The 19,955-nt window shown below is 41.6% G+C and overlaps 1 protein-coding gene across 2 annotated transcripts in view; it reads left to right on the forward strand.

Moving 5' to 3' along the window:
• Positions 1 to 3,514: 3,514 nt before the first annotated feature.
• Sec63 (SEC63 homolog, protein translocation regulator) overlaps positions 3,515 to 19,955 on the forward strand; it is a 67,816-nt gene continuing 51,375 nt past the window's right edge. The window contains exon 1 of one of the 2 annotated variants that reach the window (XM_021174200.1): positions 3,515 to 3,831. In XM_021174200.1, the coding sequence (XP_021029859.1) occupies positions 3,708 to 3,831 (124 nt within the window). In that variant the 5' untranslated portion in view covers positions 3,515 to 3,707. The remainder of the gene's footprint in view (positions 3,832 to 19,955) is intronic. The other variant, XM_021174202.2, reaches the window with a different exon arrangement.

Raw genomic sequence — 19,955 nt, forward strand, 5'->3', positions numbered from 1 at the left:
TCTCTCTCTCTCTCTCTCTCTCTCTCTCTCTCTGAGACAGGGTCTTACCATGTAGCCCTGGCTGTCCTGCAACTTGCTTTTAGATCAGACTGGTCTGAAACTGAGAGATCTACTAGCCTCTACCTCTGGAGTGTTGGGCTTAAAGGAGTGTGCTAGTACACTTGGCTTCAAAGTCATTCTCGGCTCTATATTGAGTTCAAGGTAAGCCTGCGTTACATGAGACCCAGTTCCAAAACACTGAGTATTTATAGGCTTTGGGTTAACAAATTTCATAATTTTTAATGCCTAAGTAAATTGATAGAATTTGTTCAAATTGATATCTCATGGTTAAGTTGTTAAATCCATTGTTATATGAACCCAAAGCTACAATCGAAGAGGTTACTTTCCAAAAAGAAAACAAAGGTCCAAAGAGAAGTTACTTATTTACTATTTATTTATTTATTTATTTATTTATTTATTTATTTATGTGTTTGTTTGTTTGTTTGTTTGCTTGCTTGCTTATTTTGAGACAGGGCTGCTCTATGTAACCCTGAGGGTCCTGGAATTTGCTACATAGACCAGGCTGGCCTGAAACTCACAGAGATCTTCATGCTTCTATCTCCAAAGTGCTGGAGTTAAAGGCACATGCCACCATAACTGGCAGGAGTTATAATCACTAATTATTTTGCCATAAGTTTATGAAACAGATCTATTATCTTTGCAGAAATGCTGAGTTAAACATAAATGGAGTCATAAAAAATCCAGTCCAATATTCTAAAATCATGCAAGGACTTGACAAGAGATCCTACCCAAGGCAAAGGCTATCTGCTGCAGAGGAGCCAAGTCTGTGAGTGGTGCATGTTTTCAGTAAGGCTGTGTGTCAGCAAATAAAGGGAGCAGAGCTCCCCAGTGGCAGCCCTCTTCCCCAGCAGGGTCAGGAGGTCGGTCCCCTATTGTTTAGGGACTGCCACTCAGGCTGAACCAGGACCCATTGGTTTGTTTTTCAAAAGAATTCCTAAACTAAACTAAACTAAACTAAACTCAAGAAAGTGGAGGGTTGGTGGTTTTTTCTTCTCTTTTCTTTTCTGTCAATACTACTATAACTGAGGCTTAAGCGTGAGGTCAGGAGAAAGAGTGTTTGGAACTGCAGCTGGACAGAGAGCAAGGGCTTGGGGCCACTCAAAGACAGCCATGGCTGGCTGTTTTATACCATAGTCATATGAGATTTTGCTGGAGTTTGAAGTTACTATGTTACCACTGGGCACATTGTGTGGCATTACAGTCAGTAGGAAAAGTCTGGCTCCCAGAGATGTTGGATAGATTTACTGTAAGTAGTATTGTTTGTGATTTTCTGGCAATGTCTGGGCAAAGGAATGAGAGCCTGCCTGGGTCATATACATTCAGGCCTTAAGTTTGGGTTGTTGCTACTTTAACATGAAATATCTATGTCTGAAATGAATGTCAACTCTAGGTCAGCATCCTATACAAACATGTTGAGGAGTTCTTGATTCTCACCTGCTGACAGACAGAGATCTGCCTGCCTCTGCTACCTGAGTGCTGGCATTAAGTACTCTGGGATGAGGTCCTCTTTTCTGTCTTCAGTCCCCCAAATTCCCTGTCTATCCTGCCTCAGGATGGCCCTAGTTCTGTTCTGATTTCATAGTCCAAGTTTCTTTTCCACTTCTAAGTTTCCCTCTTACAATAAAGTCCTTGGAAACTTTACAGGGGGGGGGGAGGGGAACCAGGCAGAAAAATGTAGCAAAAGTGGCTTTCAGAAATGTGCTGTTAAATTGGAATTTGAAAGGGGAGACAGAATATTGTGAACATAATCTATTATAAGGGGAAGCATGACTCATTATGATAAATACTGGTTTTGAGACATTCAATGAAAGAGGTTGTGTAACTAGATTTCCTCTCAGACAATGGAAGGCATATTGAAAAGCCATGTAGTTAACTGACTAGTCTTGAAACAAGCCTTAAAAGCTGGTGCTGGTGTACAGCTTTATTCTCAGCACTCAGGAAGTAGAGGCAGGCTGATCTTTGTGAGTTCGAGGCCAACCCTGGCTAAAGAGTGAGTTCCAGGACAGCCAGGGTTACACAAAGAAACCCTGGCTCAAAAAGAAAAAAACCNCCCCCCCCCCTCAACAAAAAGCAAACAAAACAAAACAACAACAAAACGGGCAGTTAAGAGCACTGAATGCTCTTCCGAAGGTCCTGAGTTCAAATCCCAGCAACCACATGATGGCTACAGTGTACTCATATACATAAAAATAAATAAATAAATCTTAAAAAAAATACAGCAGAATGTTTGTACTTGTGCGGTAGCTTCTCTTTTGAAAGATATTGCACAGTTTCCTTTACTATTCACAGCGGTCCTGTGTAAAGTGCCCTGTGTCCTCTTGATCCACAGAGGGCAGTGCAGACACTGGGACCCACCCTGCTAAGGCCACCACTGGCCTCTTTGCAAGGTTAGAGGACTATCCTGCAGTTCACCTGACTCCAGCTTGAGATCCGGTGGCCAGGAGCAGAGAGTGACTGCCTCTTCAGATTGCCCACAGGTTGCAGGGGAGTGCCAGCGGCTCTAGGGGGCGTCAGAGCGATCTGGGTTTGGATCCCCAAGCCCTGAGCAAACCCAAACCATTGAGCGTTACCTCTGGAAAATGTTTTGAGTCTGAATTTTCTCATCAATAGAGCATATATGACATTGGTTCTCAATCTGTGGGTCCTGACCCTGTTAAGGGAGGAGTTATCAAACGACCGTTTTAGAGGGAGTATATATATCATGCACATCATATATTTACATTACAATTTGTAACAATAGTAAAATTACAGTTATGAACTAGAAATGAAAATAATTTTACGGTTCGGGGTCACGACAACATGAGGGACTGTATTAAAGTGTGGCAGCATTAGGAAGGTTGAGAGGCACCGATCTATATTTTGCTTTATTTCATGTTTTACTGACAAATTGAAGACATGATCGCTTGAGTCACAGAAAGCATTAGTGAACTGGCAGCTCCAAATACCAAGGCTTTGGAACTCTGAGGAGTTCCTTGCTCCCTATTTATTTATTTATTTATTTATTTATTTATTTATTTATTTATTTATTTATTTATTTTTCCTTGCTCCCTATTTTAATGGTACTTGTTTCCATGAGGTTCACGTGGAGGAAAAGTGAGGGGGATAGGAGAGAGTGGAGAGGTTTGGCAACCTCGCTCTGCTTGCAAAAGCTCAGGTTCCAGTCGCACCTAGGACGCTCGCCTTTGCTCACTGCTTGGGGGACCCTGGCAAGAAAGCTCCCGGAATCCGGCGAAGGGTGCTGGGAAGGAAAGCCGGGTAAGCAGGGGGCGGGACCCGGGGGGCGGGCTTAGGGAAAACAGGGGGCGTGGTCCGCGGCTCAGGGGCGGGGCTGCGGGCGGGGTCCAACAGAGTTTCTTCGCTGCGCGCGCCACGTCTCCCTCAGTGAGCGTGTGGAGGAGACGGCCGGGGAGGGACCAGCCGCGTGGGGCGGGAACTAGCTCCTCTCGCGAGAGTTGGCGACGGCCGCGGCGGCGGCGGCGGCGTGTCCGTGAGAGCGGCGTGGGGGCGGGGAGGAGAGGCGGCGGCGGCGGCGGCGGCGGCGTCCGAGCTACGCCACACGGGGCCGGGGCGCCGGGAGCCGGGAGCCGGAGCGCAACGCGGGGTCGTGGCGGCGGCGGTGAGGGGAGCGCGGCGGAGGAGGCGGAGCCATGGCGGGCCAGCAGTTCCAGTACGATGACAGCGGGAACACCTTCTTCTACTTCCTCACCTCCTTCGTGGGGCTCATCGTGATCCCCGCCACCTACTACCTCTGGCCGCGAGACCAGAACGCGGGTGAGTCCCGTCGGCGGCCCGCTCTGGCGCGTTCGGGCGGACGCTCCGCTCTTCTCCACTCCGCTCCGGGCCGCGCCGTCCTGCCCGCCGGTGCTGCTCCGCGTCCCAGTGACGCCGCCCGGACGGCGGGGCCTGAGGGCCGCCGTCCACAGGGCCGGAGCTCGGCAGCGATTTCCGGGGCTGTCCGCCCGCCTGCGTGGTCCGCGGGAGTTTGCCGGGATCCGCTCCGCATTGTTCTGGACGCCCCTCGCCGGACGCCTCTTTGTCTCCCCAGCCTCGGCTTTGTTGGGTGTTCTTTCTGGAGGGAGCGGGCTGGGCTGGGACGGGGGGCGAGAGAAGAGTTGGCCGAGGGGGAAAAGGAGCGTGCGGGCACAACTCCGCATCCTTCGCTCCCGTCACCCTTTTTCCCTCTTGTCCCGGTGTCCCCGCTGCAGCTGTTGGTACAGATGTTTGGGGGCACCCCTGAGCTGGGTGGCATGTTTGGGACTTCCAAGTGAGCTCACCAGCAGCCCACCCCCGTCACTTCCTCCGGTTGCTTTTTTTCATTTGTTCAATCACATCGTGGGGGTGGGAGAGCGCTGCCGTTATTCCTTTTTATAAAAGCACAAATAGGATTTTCTCCGTTTCCTTTCCTCTGGAGTTTCCTGTTTACAACGGAAAAGTGCAGGCATGAAGGTTTAAGCGGGATTCGTTGATGGTAGGAGATAGTTGGTGGGGTCGCAAGCTCCTTTGCTTTTAGTTCTTGAGTCTTTCCACATTAAAGGTCGCGTCAGAACGCAACCCAGTGCAGTTTCCGGGCATGTTAGGTTTAAGATTGTAATGTTGAATTCTGTGTTGCACTTTACTAAGACATATGGCACCAGATATTCTTAAAGCTGATGGCACTTACTGCAAGCGCCTAATGGGTTATTTCTGGTGGTGGTAACCATAATTAGTAGGTTTCGAGTATAACAGCGGCTCTGGGGGAGAGCTTTCTGTGTCTGCTAAGTTGCTTTTAGGTTGGGTGTGGTGATGATCTAAGTTGTCTAGGTTGTGCAGTATAGCTTGGGAAAAATTGTTAGCAGTGAAGCTCAGGACTTGTTACACTCTGAAGAGAGAATTCAATGTCCTATAAAAATTATTTAGTTTCATAATAGAACTCAAGTAAATTTAAGATAAAGAGCAAGCAACACTTGCAACTCTTTTGTACATTTGACAATAAGCGGAGTAGCAACAATTTACCCAAAGTTACTAGCCTCCGTCGTTTCTCATTCTGGGTTGCTTTATGAAATTTTCACTTCGGACTCTTGAGTTCTGTGTTTCTAAGTTCGTTTAGATAACTTTTTTTTTTTTTTTTTTAATCAGTGGCTGTATGTACTTTTGGTGTCATAATACAGAAAATATTTTTTTTCTTGACTGCTCGCTCGCTTAAGCCAATTTTTTCAGTATTTTAAGTTAAATGCCCAGTGTGGTGTCTCACAAATATTATTCCAGGCCTTTGAGAGGTGGAGGCAGGATGATTAAGAGTTCAAGGCCACTGACATAGGTTGCATAGTGAGTTCAAAGCCAGTCTGGCAACCTGAGAGACGTCCTGTCCTCTCAGAAATAGGCTGGCAAGATGGCCCAGCAGGTAAAGGGCCCTGGCGCTTGCCTGGCAACTTGATTCAGCTCCTTGGAACTACAGGTTGAAAGGAAAAATTGGCTCTTAAGTAGTCCTCTGACGACCTCAGGGCGCTGTAGGTATCCACTCCCATACTTAGTGATTAAATAAAAAGAAAAAAGAAACAAAAGCAACAAGGAGGGAGGGTCCACTTTTCAGTATTGTAGTCAGTTAGTTGCTTACCACAGTTTGTATGTGTGGTTGGTTGTGTAGAAGATAAAGGGGTGTTGGGATGGTGGGTTGAATATAAGGTGTTCTTTAAAACGTGGTGAGGAACTTGGTATGGGGCGGCACATTTCTTTAATCTCAGTACTTGGGAGACACAGGCAGGCAAAACTGAGTTTAGAGTCTTTGCCATATTTGATATGGTAACTGAACTTATTTTGTAAACATTATTAGTGGAATCTTTTTGTCTTGGTTTTAGTGTTTTGAGTGGGGCTAAGTATACTTGATTCATACTCCTTTTAATAGTGAAAGGTCCTCTGGGCTCTTTGCATATTGGCTGATAAAATGGATCTATATAATGACATGAAGGGTATAGATTTCCTTATAAGAGTGATTCTCAGGAGAGGCTACATGGTAAAGGAACTCAGGAACTCAGGGAGCTCGTATGTACATACGGTACTTTGGAGGTGTCCCTTGGTACTCTCATCTAACCAGTCTGGAGAGAGAGAGAGAGTGTGTTATATAGTGATACTTTATAACAAAAGGTCTAAATTGTAACTAAACTTGAGAGGGCTGCTCTGAGAACTTTCTTGGAATTGGCTTTTGCTGGAGTTAGTTTGGGTAGTGCATTTGTTTTGGTATGAGCTTTTTGCTAAAAAACAAAACAAACAACCCCCCCTCCAAACCAAACTACCCCCCCCCCAACTAAAACCAATAGAAAGCCAGAAATTAGGACCAGAGAGTTGGCTTAGTGGGTTAAAAGCATTTCCCCTATAAACCTGACCATCTGAGTTTGATCCTGGACCCCTTTGGGAGAACCAAAACTAGAAACTTGTCCTCTAACCTCACACATAGATACTGGTTCTACATGGACATTACCATCATAGAATAAAAACAAGAATTAATGCCCTAACCTTTTTGATTTACATAGCTTAAAGAATCACTTATATAGCAGTGCTTAAAGTTCTGGTACTTGAAAGTAATACTTTGTGTCAAGACAACTCAGATTTTGATTTTGATTTATGTGTATGAGTGTTTTGCCTACTTGTCTGTGGGTGTACCATGTGAGTGCCTGGTGCCTGAGGAGACAGAAGATGGTATCAGATCCTCAGGAAGTCAAGATGGAATTATGTATGGTTGTGAGCCACTCTGTGGGTGCTGGGAACAGAGTCCCAAGTCCTCTGTGGGAGCAGAAAGTGCTCCCTAATTTATAAACTATCTCTCCATTCCCAAAGACAAGTTTAAATGCAGTTTATAAGCAGTATATTCTAGTTATCCATTCATAGATTCCAAAGTAGATCTGTGATCTGAGTCTTTAGTATTTTAGACATTCTTAAAATTCTGAAATAGTTGCAGTTCCCTCAGCCACTTCCTACACATATACAGTTCCCACCAATACTGTACTGTGACTTTGTATGTGCATTGCCATTTTATTCTTTCTGTAAGCCTACATTTCTGGTTTAATTTAGTTTGGCCTCCCAAATGCTGTGATCAAAGGCATGTGCCACCACCTATGCACAGTCTATTTATTTATACTTTAAAAAATAACTTTTGAATGGTGTGTGTTTTGGGGGGGGGAGTGTGTGTGGTGGGGGAAGGGTAGTACGAATATGTGAGGGTGCATTCCTGTGGAGTCCAGAACAAGGTTTCAGATTCCCCTAGAGCAGGCATTACCTACCAGGTAGTGGTGACCTGTTCGGTATGGGTGATAGGAACCAAACAGAGATTTTCTGGAAAAGTGAGCACGCATGCTCTTTTTTGTTTTGTTTTTGTTTGTTTGTTTGTTTTGAGGTAGAATTTCTTTGTGTAGTCCTTGCTGTCCTAGAACTTAATTTATAGGCCAGGCTACAAACTTGCAGAAATCTGCCTACTAGTCTCATGAGTACTGGGGTTAAAGGTGTGTGCCACCACCACCCAGCCGGGGTGCACATACTCGTAATCTGTGTGTGCCGTCTTTCAGATGGCCGTTTAGTATCTCATTCCCTGACCTTTTTCAAAACGGCCTGATTTTGAAACCTGGCCTGGCAGGTTACTGTGTGGATTTTGTGTTTCAGCATGGTCATCTGTAAATTAGGGATAGAGAAGTCTCTTTTTATAGAGTTAGAATGGAGATTAAACTGGGCTTTATGGTAAGTGTTGAGAACAGTGTTTGACGTGCAGTGATACTGTTATCACACAGTTTTGATTTATTACTTAGGTACTCAAGTTTTCTTTTAATTGTTTGAAAGATTAGTGAAATGTTTTAAATGTTATTTGCTTTGTTTTCTCAACTAGCATATAAGTCAATCACCCTTTATTTGAGGATGTGAGTAGTTCCATTTTTATCCTTTAGTACTATAATAGGAAAATCCCACTTTAGAAAGGTTTCAGATCTAGCCTAGTCTCTATTTTAGTTAACTCTGAACTTCAAGCTTCCTCTCCTAAGGGTTAAAATAATAGCTTGCCATAAGGAATCAAGAACTGGGGGCTGGGGAGATGGGTAAGAGCACTGAGTGCTCTTCCCAAGTTCCTGAGTTCAAATCCCAGCAACCACATGGTGGCTCACAACCACCCGTAATGAGATCTGACACCCTCTTTTGGTGAGTCTGAAGACAGCTACAGTGTACTTATGTATAATAATAAATAAATCTTTGGGCTGAAACGAGCAGGGACTGAGTGAGCAGAGTTGACCGGAGCAAGTAGAGGTCCTAAAAATTCAATTCCCAACAGCCATATGAAGACTCACAACCATCTCTACAGCCACAGTGTACTCATATACATAAAATAAAATAAATAAATCTTTAAAGAAAAACAGACCCTCTTAAAAAAGGAATCAAGAACTGGTTATGAGGCTGGCTTGTGGTGCACACCTGTAAAGCCAGCATTTGGGAATGAGGCTGAGGTAAAAGGATCGTGAGATTACAGGTCATTCTGGGCTATTAAGTGAGACGTTATCTCAAAAATAGAAAACTTCGAACCAACCAGGTCTCCCAAGAAAGGTTTTTAGAAGAGGGGGAAAAAGGGTATGTGTAAATATGCCTGCAAAATTACAATAGAAGTTCTTCCATTTGGCAAATAATGTTTTCAGGGGTTCCCCCCCCCCNCCCCCCAGACAGGGTTTTTCTGTGTAGCCCTGGCTGTCCTGGAACTCACTTTGTAGACCAGGCTGGCCTCGAACTCAGAAATCCACCTGCCTCTGCCTCCCAAGTGCTGGGATTAAAGGCGTTTGCCACCACACCCGGGCATGTTTGCAGTTTTTGTAGATGCTGCTGCTAGGTGATAAGATAGATTGTTTCCAGTCTTAGTGTTTTTTTTCTTAAGCTGTAAATACCCAGTGCAGAAAAACACAAAGGGGCTAGAGACATCTCTCTACTAGTACAAGCTGCTAAGCTTGATAGCTTAGATTCCATATTTGGAGCCCACGTGGTAGAAAGAGAGAACTGACTCCTGCAGGTTATATACAAAAGCTGCATATGCACCATGGTTCCAACACACACACACACACACACACACACACACACACACACACCTCTATTTATTTATTTATTTATTTATTTATTTATTTATTTATTTTTTGGGGGGATGGATGTTCAGCAGTTCTTGCAGAGGACCACAGTTCAGTTCCCAGAGAGGGTCCAGCACATTCTTCTGGCCTCACTGTGTACCTGTATGAGTGAACAAATAAATGAATGAAGACATGATGCTGGAGAGTTTAGGATAGGGATCAGGGTATGCTAGCCAGGGTGGTTCTGAAACAGGTACTGATGATACTGAGAGAGGCTGGTGGACAGCATCAGCTTGGCTGTATTCACCTCAGCAATTTGTCCTGAGTTTGAGGTATGATGCCACATATGTGCCCCCTTCGAATAATGAAATACACCTTTAAAAACTAAAAAGCAGGAAGGAATGAACAGAACAAAAGCTGATCTTTTTTTCTCTTATAGCCATGATCTTATTGTATTTAAACTCTGAATCCTCCCGCTGAATAATATTCCTGTTGTGCCCCCAAAATTTTTGGTATGTGCTGTTTTCTTTTTCTTTTTCTTTCTTTCTTCTTTTTATTTATTTATTTTTTTTCCCGACACAGGGTTTCTCTGTGTAGCCCTGGCTGTCCTGGTACTCACTTTGTAGACCAGGCTGGCCTCGAACTCAGAAATCCACCTACCTCTGCCTCCCAAGTGCTGGGATTAAAGACGTGCACCACCATGTCCGGCTGTTTTATTTTCATTCATCTTTAAAGCTTTCCAACTTCTCTGATGTGTTAGATTCTTGATTATAGTTCTATTAAATTTTACTTTTGTTGTCATTTTACTTGTCACTTTTTAAAAATGTCATCACATGTAGTCACATGAAAGATAATTTGTGGCCTAAAATACAGGCTGGTCCCAGAAAATACTATGTATGGGGAAACAATGTTTTTGCTGTTGGGGGAGTGGTTTGCGCATGACTGGAGAGAACTGTTTTTTGTTTGTTTGTTTTTGTTGTTGTTTTTTAAATATTGGGTCTCTATTTGTTGTTAGCAGCAAGCTACTCCAGAAACACCTGAAGAGTGACTTGCTCCATGGACTTGGAGTAGTGTCCAAGGCCAAAATTGGCAAGTTTATCACAGTTTAATTTGAAGTCCTCCTTCAAAAGATGTAAGCCTTCAAAACAGTTCATGAGATAGATCCTACCAGTGTACGTCGTACAGCAGAGGAAGACAGCTTCTGCCAGTGTAGTTGTACAGCTGAGGGAGACAGATTCTTTTGTTGGTTCTCCATCTTCCTGAATTCTCTGTGAGGATCATTTTAGAAATAGTCTTACTTGGGCTGTCCCCACTTGCCCCTCCAAGGAAGAGTTATAGAACTGCAGCCCTTTTCACCTCATCTGTTTATTAGTCTTAAGGTGAGGTGTGCTTAATGTTCTTTGAATAGCACTTGAGGAAATGTGCTACCTATATTACAAAACTGAGACCTCAGGGAGGTGAGAGGTATTCAACTTGCCTCAAGCCATTAGCTGTAAGATTGGATGTTGGACCCAAATTAGTCTTATTCCATAGCTTCTCTTTTAGTTGCTACTTTGTACTCCTTTCTGTAATTAAGTAAACATTGCATGTTATAATAATATCAATACAGCAAGTGGAAAGTGCTGAAGGAGAACGGGAATTTCTGTTTTGGGGCTTGGGCAAATGCTTCATGCAAAGGTGATTTAAGATGGATCTTGAAAAGAATGACATTCTTAACTAGGGGAAACACTGCAAAAGCATGGGTGCTCTGTACATAAGTGATGAGGATTTGAAGTGTAATGGGCACTTTGGAGTTGATTCTTTGTCCTATTATTGACTTAAAACAGTAGAGCAATGACACCTGGCTGGTGTGGGTTTTGTGAATCTAGTGGAGAATGGTTTGGAAGTTGGGGGACCCTAAGTATAACTGAGAGTCCATTTCAGCTTATTTCATTGAGATGTTAGGACTTAGAAGTATAACTAGGTTTAAAAAATTCTGAGATAGTTTGGACTGTTTATTTCTTATATATTTATTTCCCCTTAACTGATTTCTGTTCCCTTTAAAGTTATTGGTGATTACAGTTATAGTTTGGGAACTGAGTGTAATGAAAAAGATTGGGATGAACATTAAAAAAAAAAAAAGAAAGAAAAGAAGTCAGGGGCTGAAGAGATGGCTCAGCGAGTAAGAGCACTGACTGCTCTTCTGAAGGTCCTGAGTTCAATTCCCAGCAACCACATGGTGGCTCACAACCATCTATAAAGAGATCTGACGCCCTCTTCTGGAGTGTCTAAAGACAGCTACAGTGTACTCACATATAATAAATAAATAAATCTTAAAAAAAAAAAAGAAAGTTTTTATACACACACACACACACACACACACACACACACACACACGGTGGGGGTTGGGCGGACAAGGACGCTCTGAGTCCTCCTCCTTCCGTGCTCAGCCTTTAGATGTCACTTTTAAAATTTCCTGGATTTAGCTAGGCTGTGGTGGCAGAGATCTCATTGGTTCAGAAGTAAAACACATGGCTTAAAGTCATAAAGAGCATGGTGGTGGTAGTGTATGCCTTTAATCCCTGCACTTCGGAGGCAGAAGTAGGTGGGTCTCTGAGTTCAAGATCAGCCCAGTCTACTGAGGGAGTTACAGGACAGGGCTGCATAGAGAAACTCTTGAAAACAATATTTTCTGGGTCTAGTGAGATGGCTCAACAAGTTTTATGATCGGAATTTGATTTCTGGAACCCATATGCTAAAAGGTGAGAGCTGAGTTCTGCAGGTTTCCCCCAACATCACATGCATATTCCTGTGTCACCCCCTTCTGTAAATACAAATGTAAAAACCAAACTGAAACAGACCAAAAAAACAAAAAACAAAACAAAACAAAACAAAAAAAGAAGCAAAACACCATTTCCCATCATTACCCAGACCCTTTCTTTTGGCTTTTTTGAGACAGGGTTTCTCTGTATAGCCCTGACTGTCCTGGGATTCACTCTGTAGACCAGGCTGGCCTCAAACTCAGAAATCCACCTGCCTCTGCCTCCCAAGTGCTGAAATTAAAGGCGTGCGCCACCACTGCTGGGTCAGGCTCTATCATTGAGAAGTGTTATACCATGCCTGCCAAGGCCACACTGTTTCCTTGAAAGTTCATGTTCATACTCTTGAAAAAATATTCCTTACTGTTTGTAATTGTGTTTTGTCATGGATGAAGGAATTTTGTCATATAGATTCCAAAATTTTTTCAGCTTTGGACTTTTGATCATGTAGTTCAATCTAGTAGTTGTTGATTAGTAGTATTCACTGGTTGACATTCGTAGGTACAGAAAATAATAGAATGCTGAATACAGTAAACATGGTCTTGTTTGGATAACTTGCTTGAGGTATAGTTTTAGATGCCTGAATTATTCTATCCAGAGTACTCTAAAGAGAGGGTAAGAGGAATGAAAACAAATGCTATGGAGGTTAGCTGGATAGAGTATTAGCATCTAGTTGAGGTAATAGTGGCAAACTAAAAGTTAGGAAAGTTTTGTTTTGTTTTTGTTTTTAGTTTTTTTTCGAGACAGGGTTTCTCTGTATAGCCCTGGCTGTCCTGGAACTCACTTTGTAGACCAGGCTGGCCTTGAACTCAGAAATCCGACTTCCTCTGCCTCCCAAGTGCTGGGATTAAAGCGTGCACCACCTGGTGGTTAGGAAGTTTTAAATATTTATATTTGTTTTTCTGATCTATTTTTGTGTGTATATATATATATATATATATATATATATATAGCCTGCATGTATGTATATACACTATGTATGTGCATGCAGTTAGAAGAGAGCATTGGATCTCTTGGAAGTGTATTTATAGGCAAGTGTGTGCCATGTGAGTCTTGGTAATCAAACCTGGGTCAACTGGGAGAGCAGCCAATATGCTAACTGCTGCCCCCAGAGAAGGTTTTATGAAGTTGGTGGATTTTGTGGGGCAGGATTTGATACAGGTTTTCACTATGAATCCCAGGCTGGTCTTGAACTTGGCAGTCCTTCTGCCTTAGAATTAAGACTGGAGAGATAATCCAGTGATAAAGAGCACTGTTGGTTCTTCCAGAGGACCCACGTTTGATCCCAGCACCCACATGGCAACTTAGAACCAACCATAACTCTAGTTCCAGAGGATCTGATACTCGCTTCTAGCCTCTGCAGGTATCAGGATGCAAGTGGTATACAGACAGACATGCAGGCTTGAATAATAGTGATAAAAATAGTATGAACAAATGTGGAATGTGTTCAAAAGGTACATCAGATCCATTGGGACCTGGCTTCATGAAGTGAAAAAAATGTGAAAAACACAACTGACGTCATAAAGCCCCTTGTATCAAGCCCAGCTGAAGAGTTTATGTCACTTTTGCACTGTGTGCCAGTCAGTAGACTCTTCCATAATGAGAGCAAACAGAATCTAAGAAGCAGTGATCTAAACAGCTGTGCCAGACATGCTGCTTGAAGTACAACCTTTCCTGGCATATATGTCTCTTACAGTAGAAGCACACAATCCTAGGTGATTTTTTGTTGTTGTTGTTTTTTTTTTTTTTTTTTTTTTTTTTTTCGAGACAGGGCTTCTCTGTGTAGCCCTGACTGTCCTGGAACTCACTCTATAGACCAGGCTGGCCTGGAACTCAGAAATCTGCCTGCCTCTGCCTCCCGAGTGCTAGGATTAAAGGCGTGCACCACCAACGCCTGGCCCTGGGTGATTTTTATATCTGACTTGTTTCACTTGAGCTTTAAGCTTTTACATTCCCGTTATTAAAACTAAGTTGTTTTTATGGCAGAATAATATTTTACCAGGATATTCTACATGTTGTTCATCTGTTGAAGGGTACATGAAACTGTCCACTCTTAGGTTATTGCAAATAGTGCAGTGAGCAGTGGTATGTATCAGGGTGTTTGGACGTGGTTTTCTTTTTCCCCTAACATATTGATTATTTGGGAATTTCACATCCTACCCTCTGATCACACTCACTTTGCAGTCCTCCCAGGTGTCCCTGTATGTCTCCACCCTACAAAAAGTCTAATTTGTGTTGCTTATATACTCAGTGGAGCTGCCCCTTACAGCAAAATGAGTCCTTCCCTCTCCCCACTCCCCATCCCTCCCAAGCCATCAGTGTGTTTGGATTCTTATGAGCACTTTCGAGAAGGTTTTTGGGAGTGGAATTGCTGGTCAAACCCCGTGTTTACCTTTTGGAGGAACTGTCAGACTTGTCCACAATGGCTGCATCGCTTTAGATTCTTGCCAGCAGTTTTTACATAGCTGCACTAATGCCTCTTCCCTCTTCCCTTTTGTAATTGTGGTTATCTTAATGGATTTGAAGTGATATAGTTTTTCCCTGATTCTTAATAATACTGAGAGGTTTGGTTTGTTTGTTTGTTTGTTTGCTTTTGTTTTGCATTTTGTTGTTGTTGTTGTTGCTTTTTTGTACACTCTGGCCATTTGTATGTCTATTCAGATCCTATGCCCATTTTTTGTTTGTTTTTTATTTTTGTGTTAATTTGTAAGAATTATTTTTGTATTCTTGTTAGATAAATAATTGCAAGTATTTTGTCTCATTTTCTCTGTACTTTCTTGGTAATGACCTTTAATGAACCTTAAACCCAAAAGCTTTAATTTTGTTAAGTCCAGTTTATTTTATTTGTTTATATTATTGGAATAACACTGCCAATTTCAAGGTTATACAAATTTAATCATTTTTTTCTAAGAAATGTAATGGCTTTAATTCTTGAAACTTTTGAATATTTGGAATTAATTTTTGGTTCAAAATCAGATGAAAAATGAATTCAAGGTTTTTCTGTTACAACTAACCTGCATTGCGTCCCTGAGCGTCCCTGGAGCCCTGGTTCTGAACACAGTTTTGGTATATACTGCCTGAAACACTGCAGCTCATTCAAAACTCCTGTAAATGCTGTGCTGCTAACTATACGTACATATTTTCTGTTTTTAGAGGCCCATAATGATTTAATTTTGGAAAAAAGAGTTAATATTTCTGTTATTCCTTGGCATGTTACAAAATTAGCATATGTTTGTATTGTATTGTTAGAATATTTTTAAAAGACTTACTATTTTTATATGGTATATATAAGTGCTTATATGCATGTGTGTTTGTGCCTGTGGAGTTCAGAAGAGCATTGGGTCTGGAGTTCGGATAGTCGTGAGCCACCATGTGGGTGTTGGAAACTGAATTTGTGTTCTCTGGAAGAGTGCTCTTCCCTGCTAAACCATTTATCTAGCCCAGAATGTTTGATTTAAAATTTATTTTATTTTATTTTATTTAGATGTATGTGTGTGAATATGCTTCTACAGAGGCCAGAAGAGTGTCTGAACCTCTGGAGCTGGAGTTAGGTATAATTGTGAGCAGTTTGAAATGAGTGGTAGGAATTGAACTCAGGGCTGCTACAATTAATTGCAGGCAGTGCTCTTAACTCCTGAGCCATCTCTCCTGCTCCTGGAATGTTTGGCTTTTACAATTGCTGTGTGGTGAGTTGACTTGAGTTTCAATTGAAAAAATAAAACCATTAAATGAATTTTGGTTTGGGATTAGGACAAATTTCCAATAATTTCTGAAATGGCCTTAAGTATACTTAATAAATGTGTAGTATGTATGCAAAGTATAGTTATCAGCCTTGAGGATTATAAAAACTCAAGATTTCAAGTAACATTGAAAATGTTCTATATTCTTTAGTATTAAATATTCAACCAAGACTAAAAATAAACAAGCAAATCTATCTTATTAGCATGCAGATGTTAAAAACAATATGTATGCCAAGAAGTATTTTTAATTTTATGATTTATCAATAAATACTTGACCAGTATATGTACTTATTTTATACACATATGTCCAGGGTTGTGTAAAAATTTATCTGGAAAGGGGTCATGAGCCTTCCCTGTGTTTATGAATCCTTCCTTTCTCAGTTGAATCCTCACTAACTTCTTTGTGAGGACCACTCTTCCCTCCCGCCCCTTGCATGTTACTGTTTGCTTTGCCTGCAATGCTTTTCCTCTGGTACCACATCCTCTGTCCCCATTTTCTTTGCTCAAATGTCATCGTCACAGCAGTATCTTCTTTGAGCTCCCTTTGTCAAATTTAGATGCTCTCCCTACCCCCATTTTCCTCTGCTGTGTTTACTTGTTTGTTGTTAGTTCTTTAATCCTCTAGACTATATAGTGTGTAGAGTTTTGCGTCTCATCCCAGGAGAACCCCCAGCTCTTCTAACTAATGGAGGATGACCATGAACTTGTCATTTAACTCGATCTCCCACTGATCTTCCTGTATATGTCTCAGAAATGCTGTTACAGACAAGTGCCATCATGCCTGGTTTATTATACTGTACTAAGTTTGGAACTTTCGGCCTCACATGCTGGGCAGACATCCTACCAGCTGTCTATATGTCTGGACCAAGAATGTTTTTGTTGTATCTTTTGTGTCCTGAAGGGTCCTGGTACATAGTAGATGTTCTCTCTAAGCACTATTTTAAAGGAGTTTATCATTTTTTACATATTTATATAGTACTTAATATACTCCAGGCAGACAGAAGAGACATTTATAATTAATGGGTAAGATAAATTTTCAGCCATCAACAGCCTTGAGTATAGAAGAGTTAAAATTGGTTTTAATATTGGCTGCTTAAGAGTGGTGGTTCCTGCCAGTCTGTGGTGGTACACGTTTTTAATCCTAGCACTTGGGAGGCAGAGACAGGTGAATCTTAGGGAGGCCAGCCTGGACAACATACAGTTTCAGGGGATCTAGGGTGCTGGTGAAACCCTATCTCCAAATAAACAGATCAGTTAATTATATAAAATGAAAATAGTTGTGGAGTGGTGGTTCTGGGGGCTGGAGATGATTTTACAGCTAAGTATGCTTACTGCTTTTGTTCAAGTGTGGTTAGCACCACATCCAGCAAACAGCTCACAGCCACCTGTATCCAGCTGATGCCCTTTCCTGGCTTCTTTGGGTTCATGTACATACCTACACATAAACACAAAAACTAAGTCCTTTAAAAAAATAGTGGTTCATGCATGTTTTGTTGTTATTCCTTTATTATTTTTTTCATACAGCTTAACAAAATTTTCCCTTTGTGTGTTTGTTTGCTTTTTATGTCAGGGTCTCATATAACCCAGGCGAAGTGTTTTGGAGGCTGAAAACCGAACAGCATAGTGCTGACTGATAAGAGCTCTATGGTGGTTTTCTGAGTGTTAGTAGAGGAAGGATCACATCTTGGAACTAGAAGCCAGAGTGATACAGGTGCCACCATCTCTTCCTAAGCCACGCCCCTAGTGGTTTAAGGATCTCTCAGCAGGCTCTCCTCTTAGATCTCATATCACTTCCCGGTATTGATGCTCAGAAGATCAAGTTTTGATACTCTTGCCAAACTTAATTTAGTATCTTGCCTTTTCACTCTTCAGCACATTTGTAAACTTTGTTTCACCTGACTTTTTTAGAGATAGCATATAATCAGCTGTTTTAAATTCCTTTTTGTTCCTGAATTTTATTTATGAATTCATACAAAATATTATAGACTAATGCATCTTAATTCTCTTCCTCCCCTTAGTCTTGGTTAACCGAAAAGTCACATATCTAATAGCTCTTTTTGTTATTGGCGACAATGTGAAACTAGTCTTTAAGAATTCTTTTTCAAGTTTTGTGTGTGTGTGTGTGTGTGTGTGTGTGTGCAATAGTTTACATACTTTTTGGACAAAGTTATCTCAGAAGTTACAGTAATCTTGCTCCGTTTGATGGTCACAAATCCTCCATCGAGATTTCTAGCTTTTCTGTCCACCTTGATGCTTTCCTGGAGGAATGAACTAACTGTTCAAAATTGGCAACATCCACAGCATTTACAACAGAATGTACTTACATACTTAATCCTATATACTTCATTGAAAGGTCTAAATGAAAATTATATACTTAACAAATACTAAATATCAAACTGTTAGTAGAATAGAGGAGGGAACAATACAGACATCCTTGTAATGATGGTTACTTCCTGGGAGTTTTGAGGGATTAATTGGCATTTTACATGTAAACCATCAAATTGCCCTATAACAAGTGTGGTGTATTAGTGTTCACTGAAGGCCATCCTAAAACATTCTCAATGGTTGAGAAATTGAATGTCAAAGAGGAGCCTAATCATTTACTGTTCCATGTTGGCTTGAGAAAATCCTATTTTAAGCTGAGGTGTTCGAACAATTGTGTATGAAAGCTTTTGAGACAGAAACGTGTTTGACATGTTCTAAGAACAAAGATTAAAGTGGCAGAGCGTTGGCAGATGAGGAAAATAGTCTGGGATTAAGAATCCGAGAGCTGCTCTCGTACACAGATGTGTCTATAAGAAGCTTGGGTTTCATCTTAAGAGCAATAGGGAGCTATTGAAGAGTTTTAGGAAGTAAAGCCATAGGAGGTCTGATTTGTAATTTCTTTTTATTAAACACAAGAATTTTTTAAAAAGTTATTTACTTAACTTTTATGTGTCTGTTAGTGTATACCACATATGTGTGGGTGCCTTTGGAGGTCAGAGGTTGGCTTTGGTTCCCCTCCAGATGGAGTTATAGGTGGTTGTGAGCTGCTACCTTCAAGGGCTAGAAACAAACTTGGGTCCTCTTGGAAGAGCAGTACGTACACTGCTTTGTCTAGCCCTGATTTTCTGTTTCTTAATAAGATGGAAAAAAAGTTCTGATAAGCTTGGTTGCTCTTTTATGGATAAAGTCATATTTTCATAAAATGTTTAATTTATAAACTTGTCTATTTAAAACCATACACTATAAAGTATATTACATTAAAATACATTTTTGTTCCTTTACATTTTAAGAAACAGTTATCAGTTTTAGATTTATTTTGTGAGTGTTTTTGCTTTATGCATGCATGTCTGGTGCTAATGGAGACCCAAAAGAGGGTGTTGGATCCTCTGGAGTTAGAGTTGGCTGTGAGCCACCATGTGGGTATTGAGAACTGAACCTAGGTCCTCTGCAGGAGCAGTAAGAGCTCTTTAACTACTGAACCATCTTTTTGGCCTCTCAAGAAGTAATTATTTCCAAGTTCCCTGTATATTCAATGTTATTGTCAGCAAAGGTATTTTTTGTTTGTATATGGGTGTTTTGCCTGCATGTATGCACTTCGTGTGCACTACATGCATGTGTAGTACTGGAAGAGACCAGAAAAGAGCATCCGATATTTTGGAACTGGTATTGCATACAGATGGTTGCTTGCTGCCATACTGATGTTAGACAGTGAACCTGGGTCTTCTAGAAGAGCAGGCAGTGCTCTCAATTGAGCCATCTCCCTGACCCTAGGCTTTTTTTTTTTTTAAATCCAAGTCTAGGTTGGCCTCGAACTCCTAGGTTTAAGTGATCATTGTGTCTGAGTTCCTGCTTAGTTGGGGTTCTAGGCAAATGGCCCAGTGCCTGCCTCATTAAAGCTATTTTGAGTCACCTAACAGTTTTTTAGAAAACTCTTTTATTCAGACATGTTGGCACATAACTATAGCTCACTTTATAGACCAGACTGACCTGGAACTCACAGAGATCTGCCTGCCTCTGCCTCCAGAGTACTGAGATTAAAGGCATGCGCTACCATGCTTGGCTCAAATGATTTCATTTGTATTAGGGATGTAGTGCTTTTGGGTTTGAATGTGATATTAGAAATTTTCCTATGAGTGCTAAATACAACATATTACATTAAGTATATGTACTAAAACCACAGACTGCATTTTTTAAAGATTTATTTTTATTTATGTGTAAGCTTATGTGATATGTGTGCACATGTATGTGCACATGTGTTTGGGAGCCTCCAGGAAAAGGTATTAGATCTCCCGGAGCTCCTGTCTCTCCTGCTC

The sequence above is a fragment of the Mus caroli genome, chromosome 10 (genome assembly GCF_900094665.2).
Source record: "Mus caroli chromosome 10, CAROLI_EIJ_v1.1, whole genome shotgun sequence".
Taxonomy (NCBI): domain Eukaryota; kingdom Metazoa; phylum Chordata; class Mammalia; order Rodentia; family Muridae; genus Mus; species Mus caroli.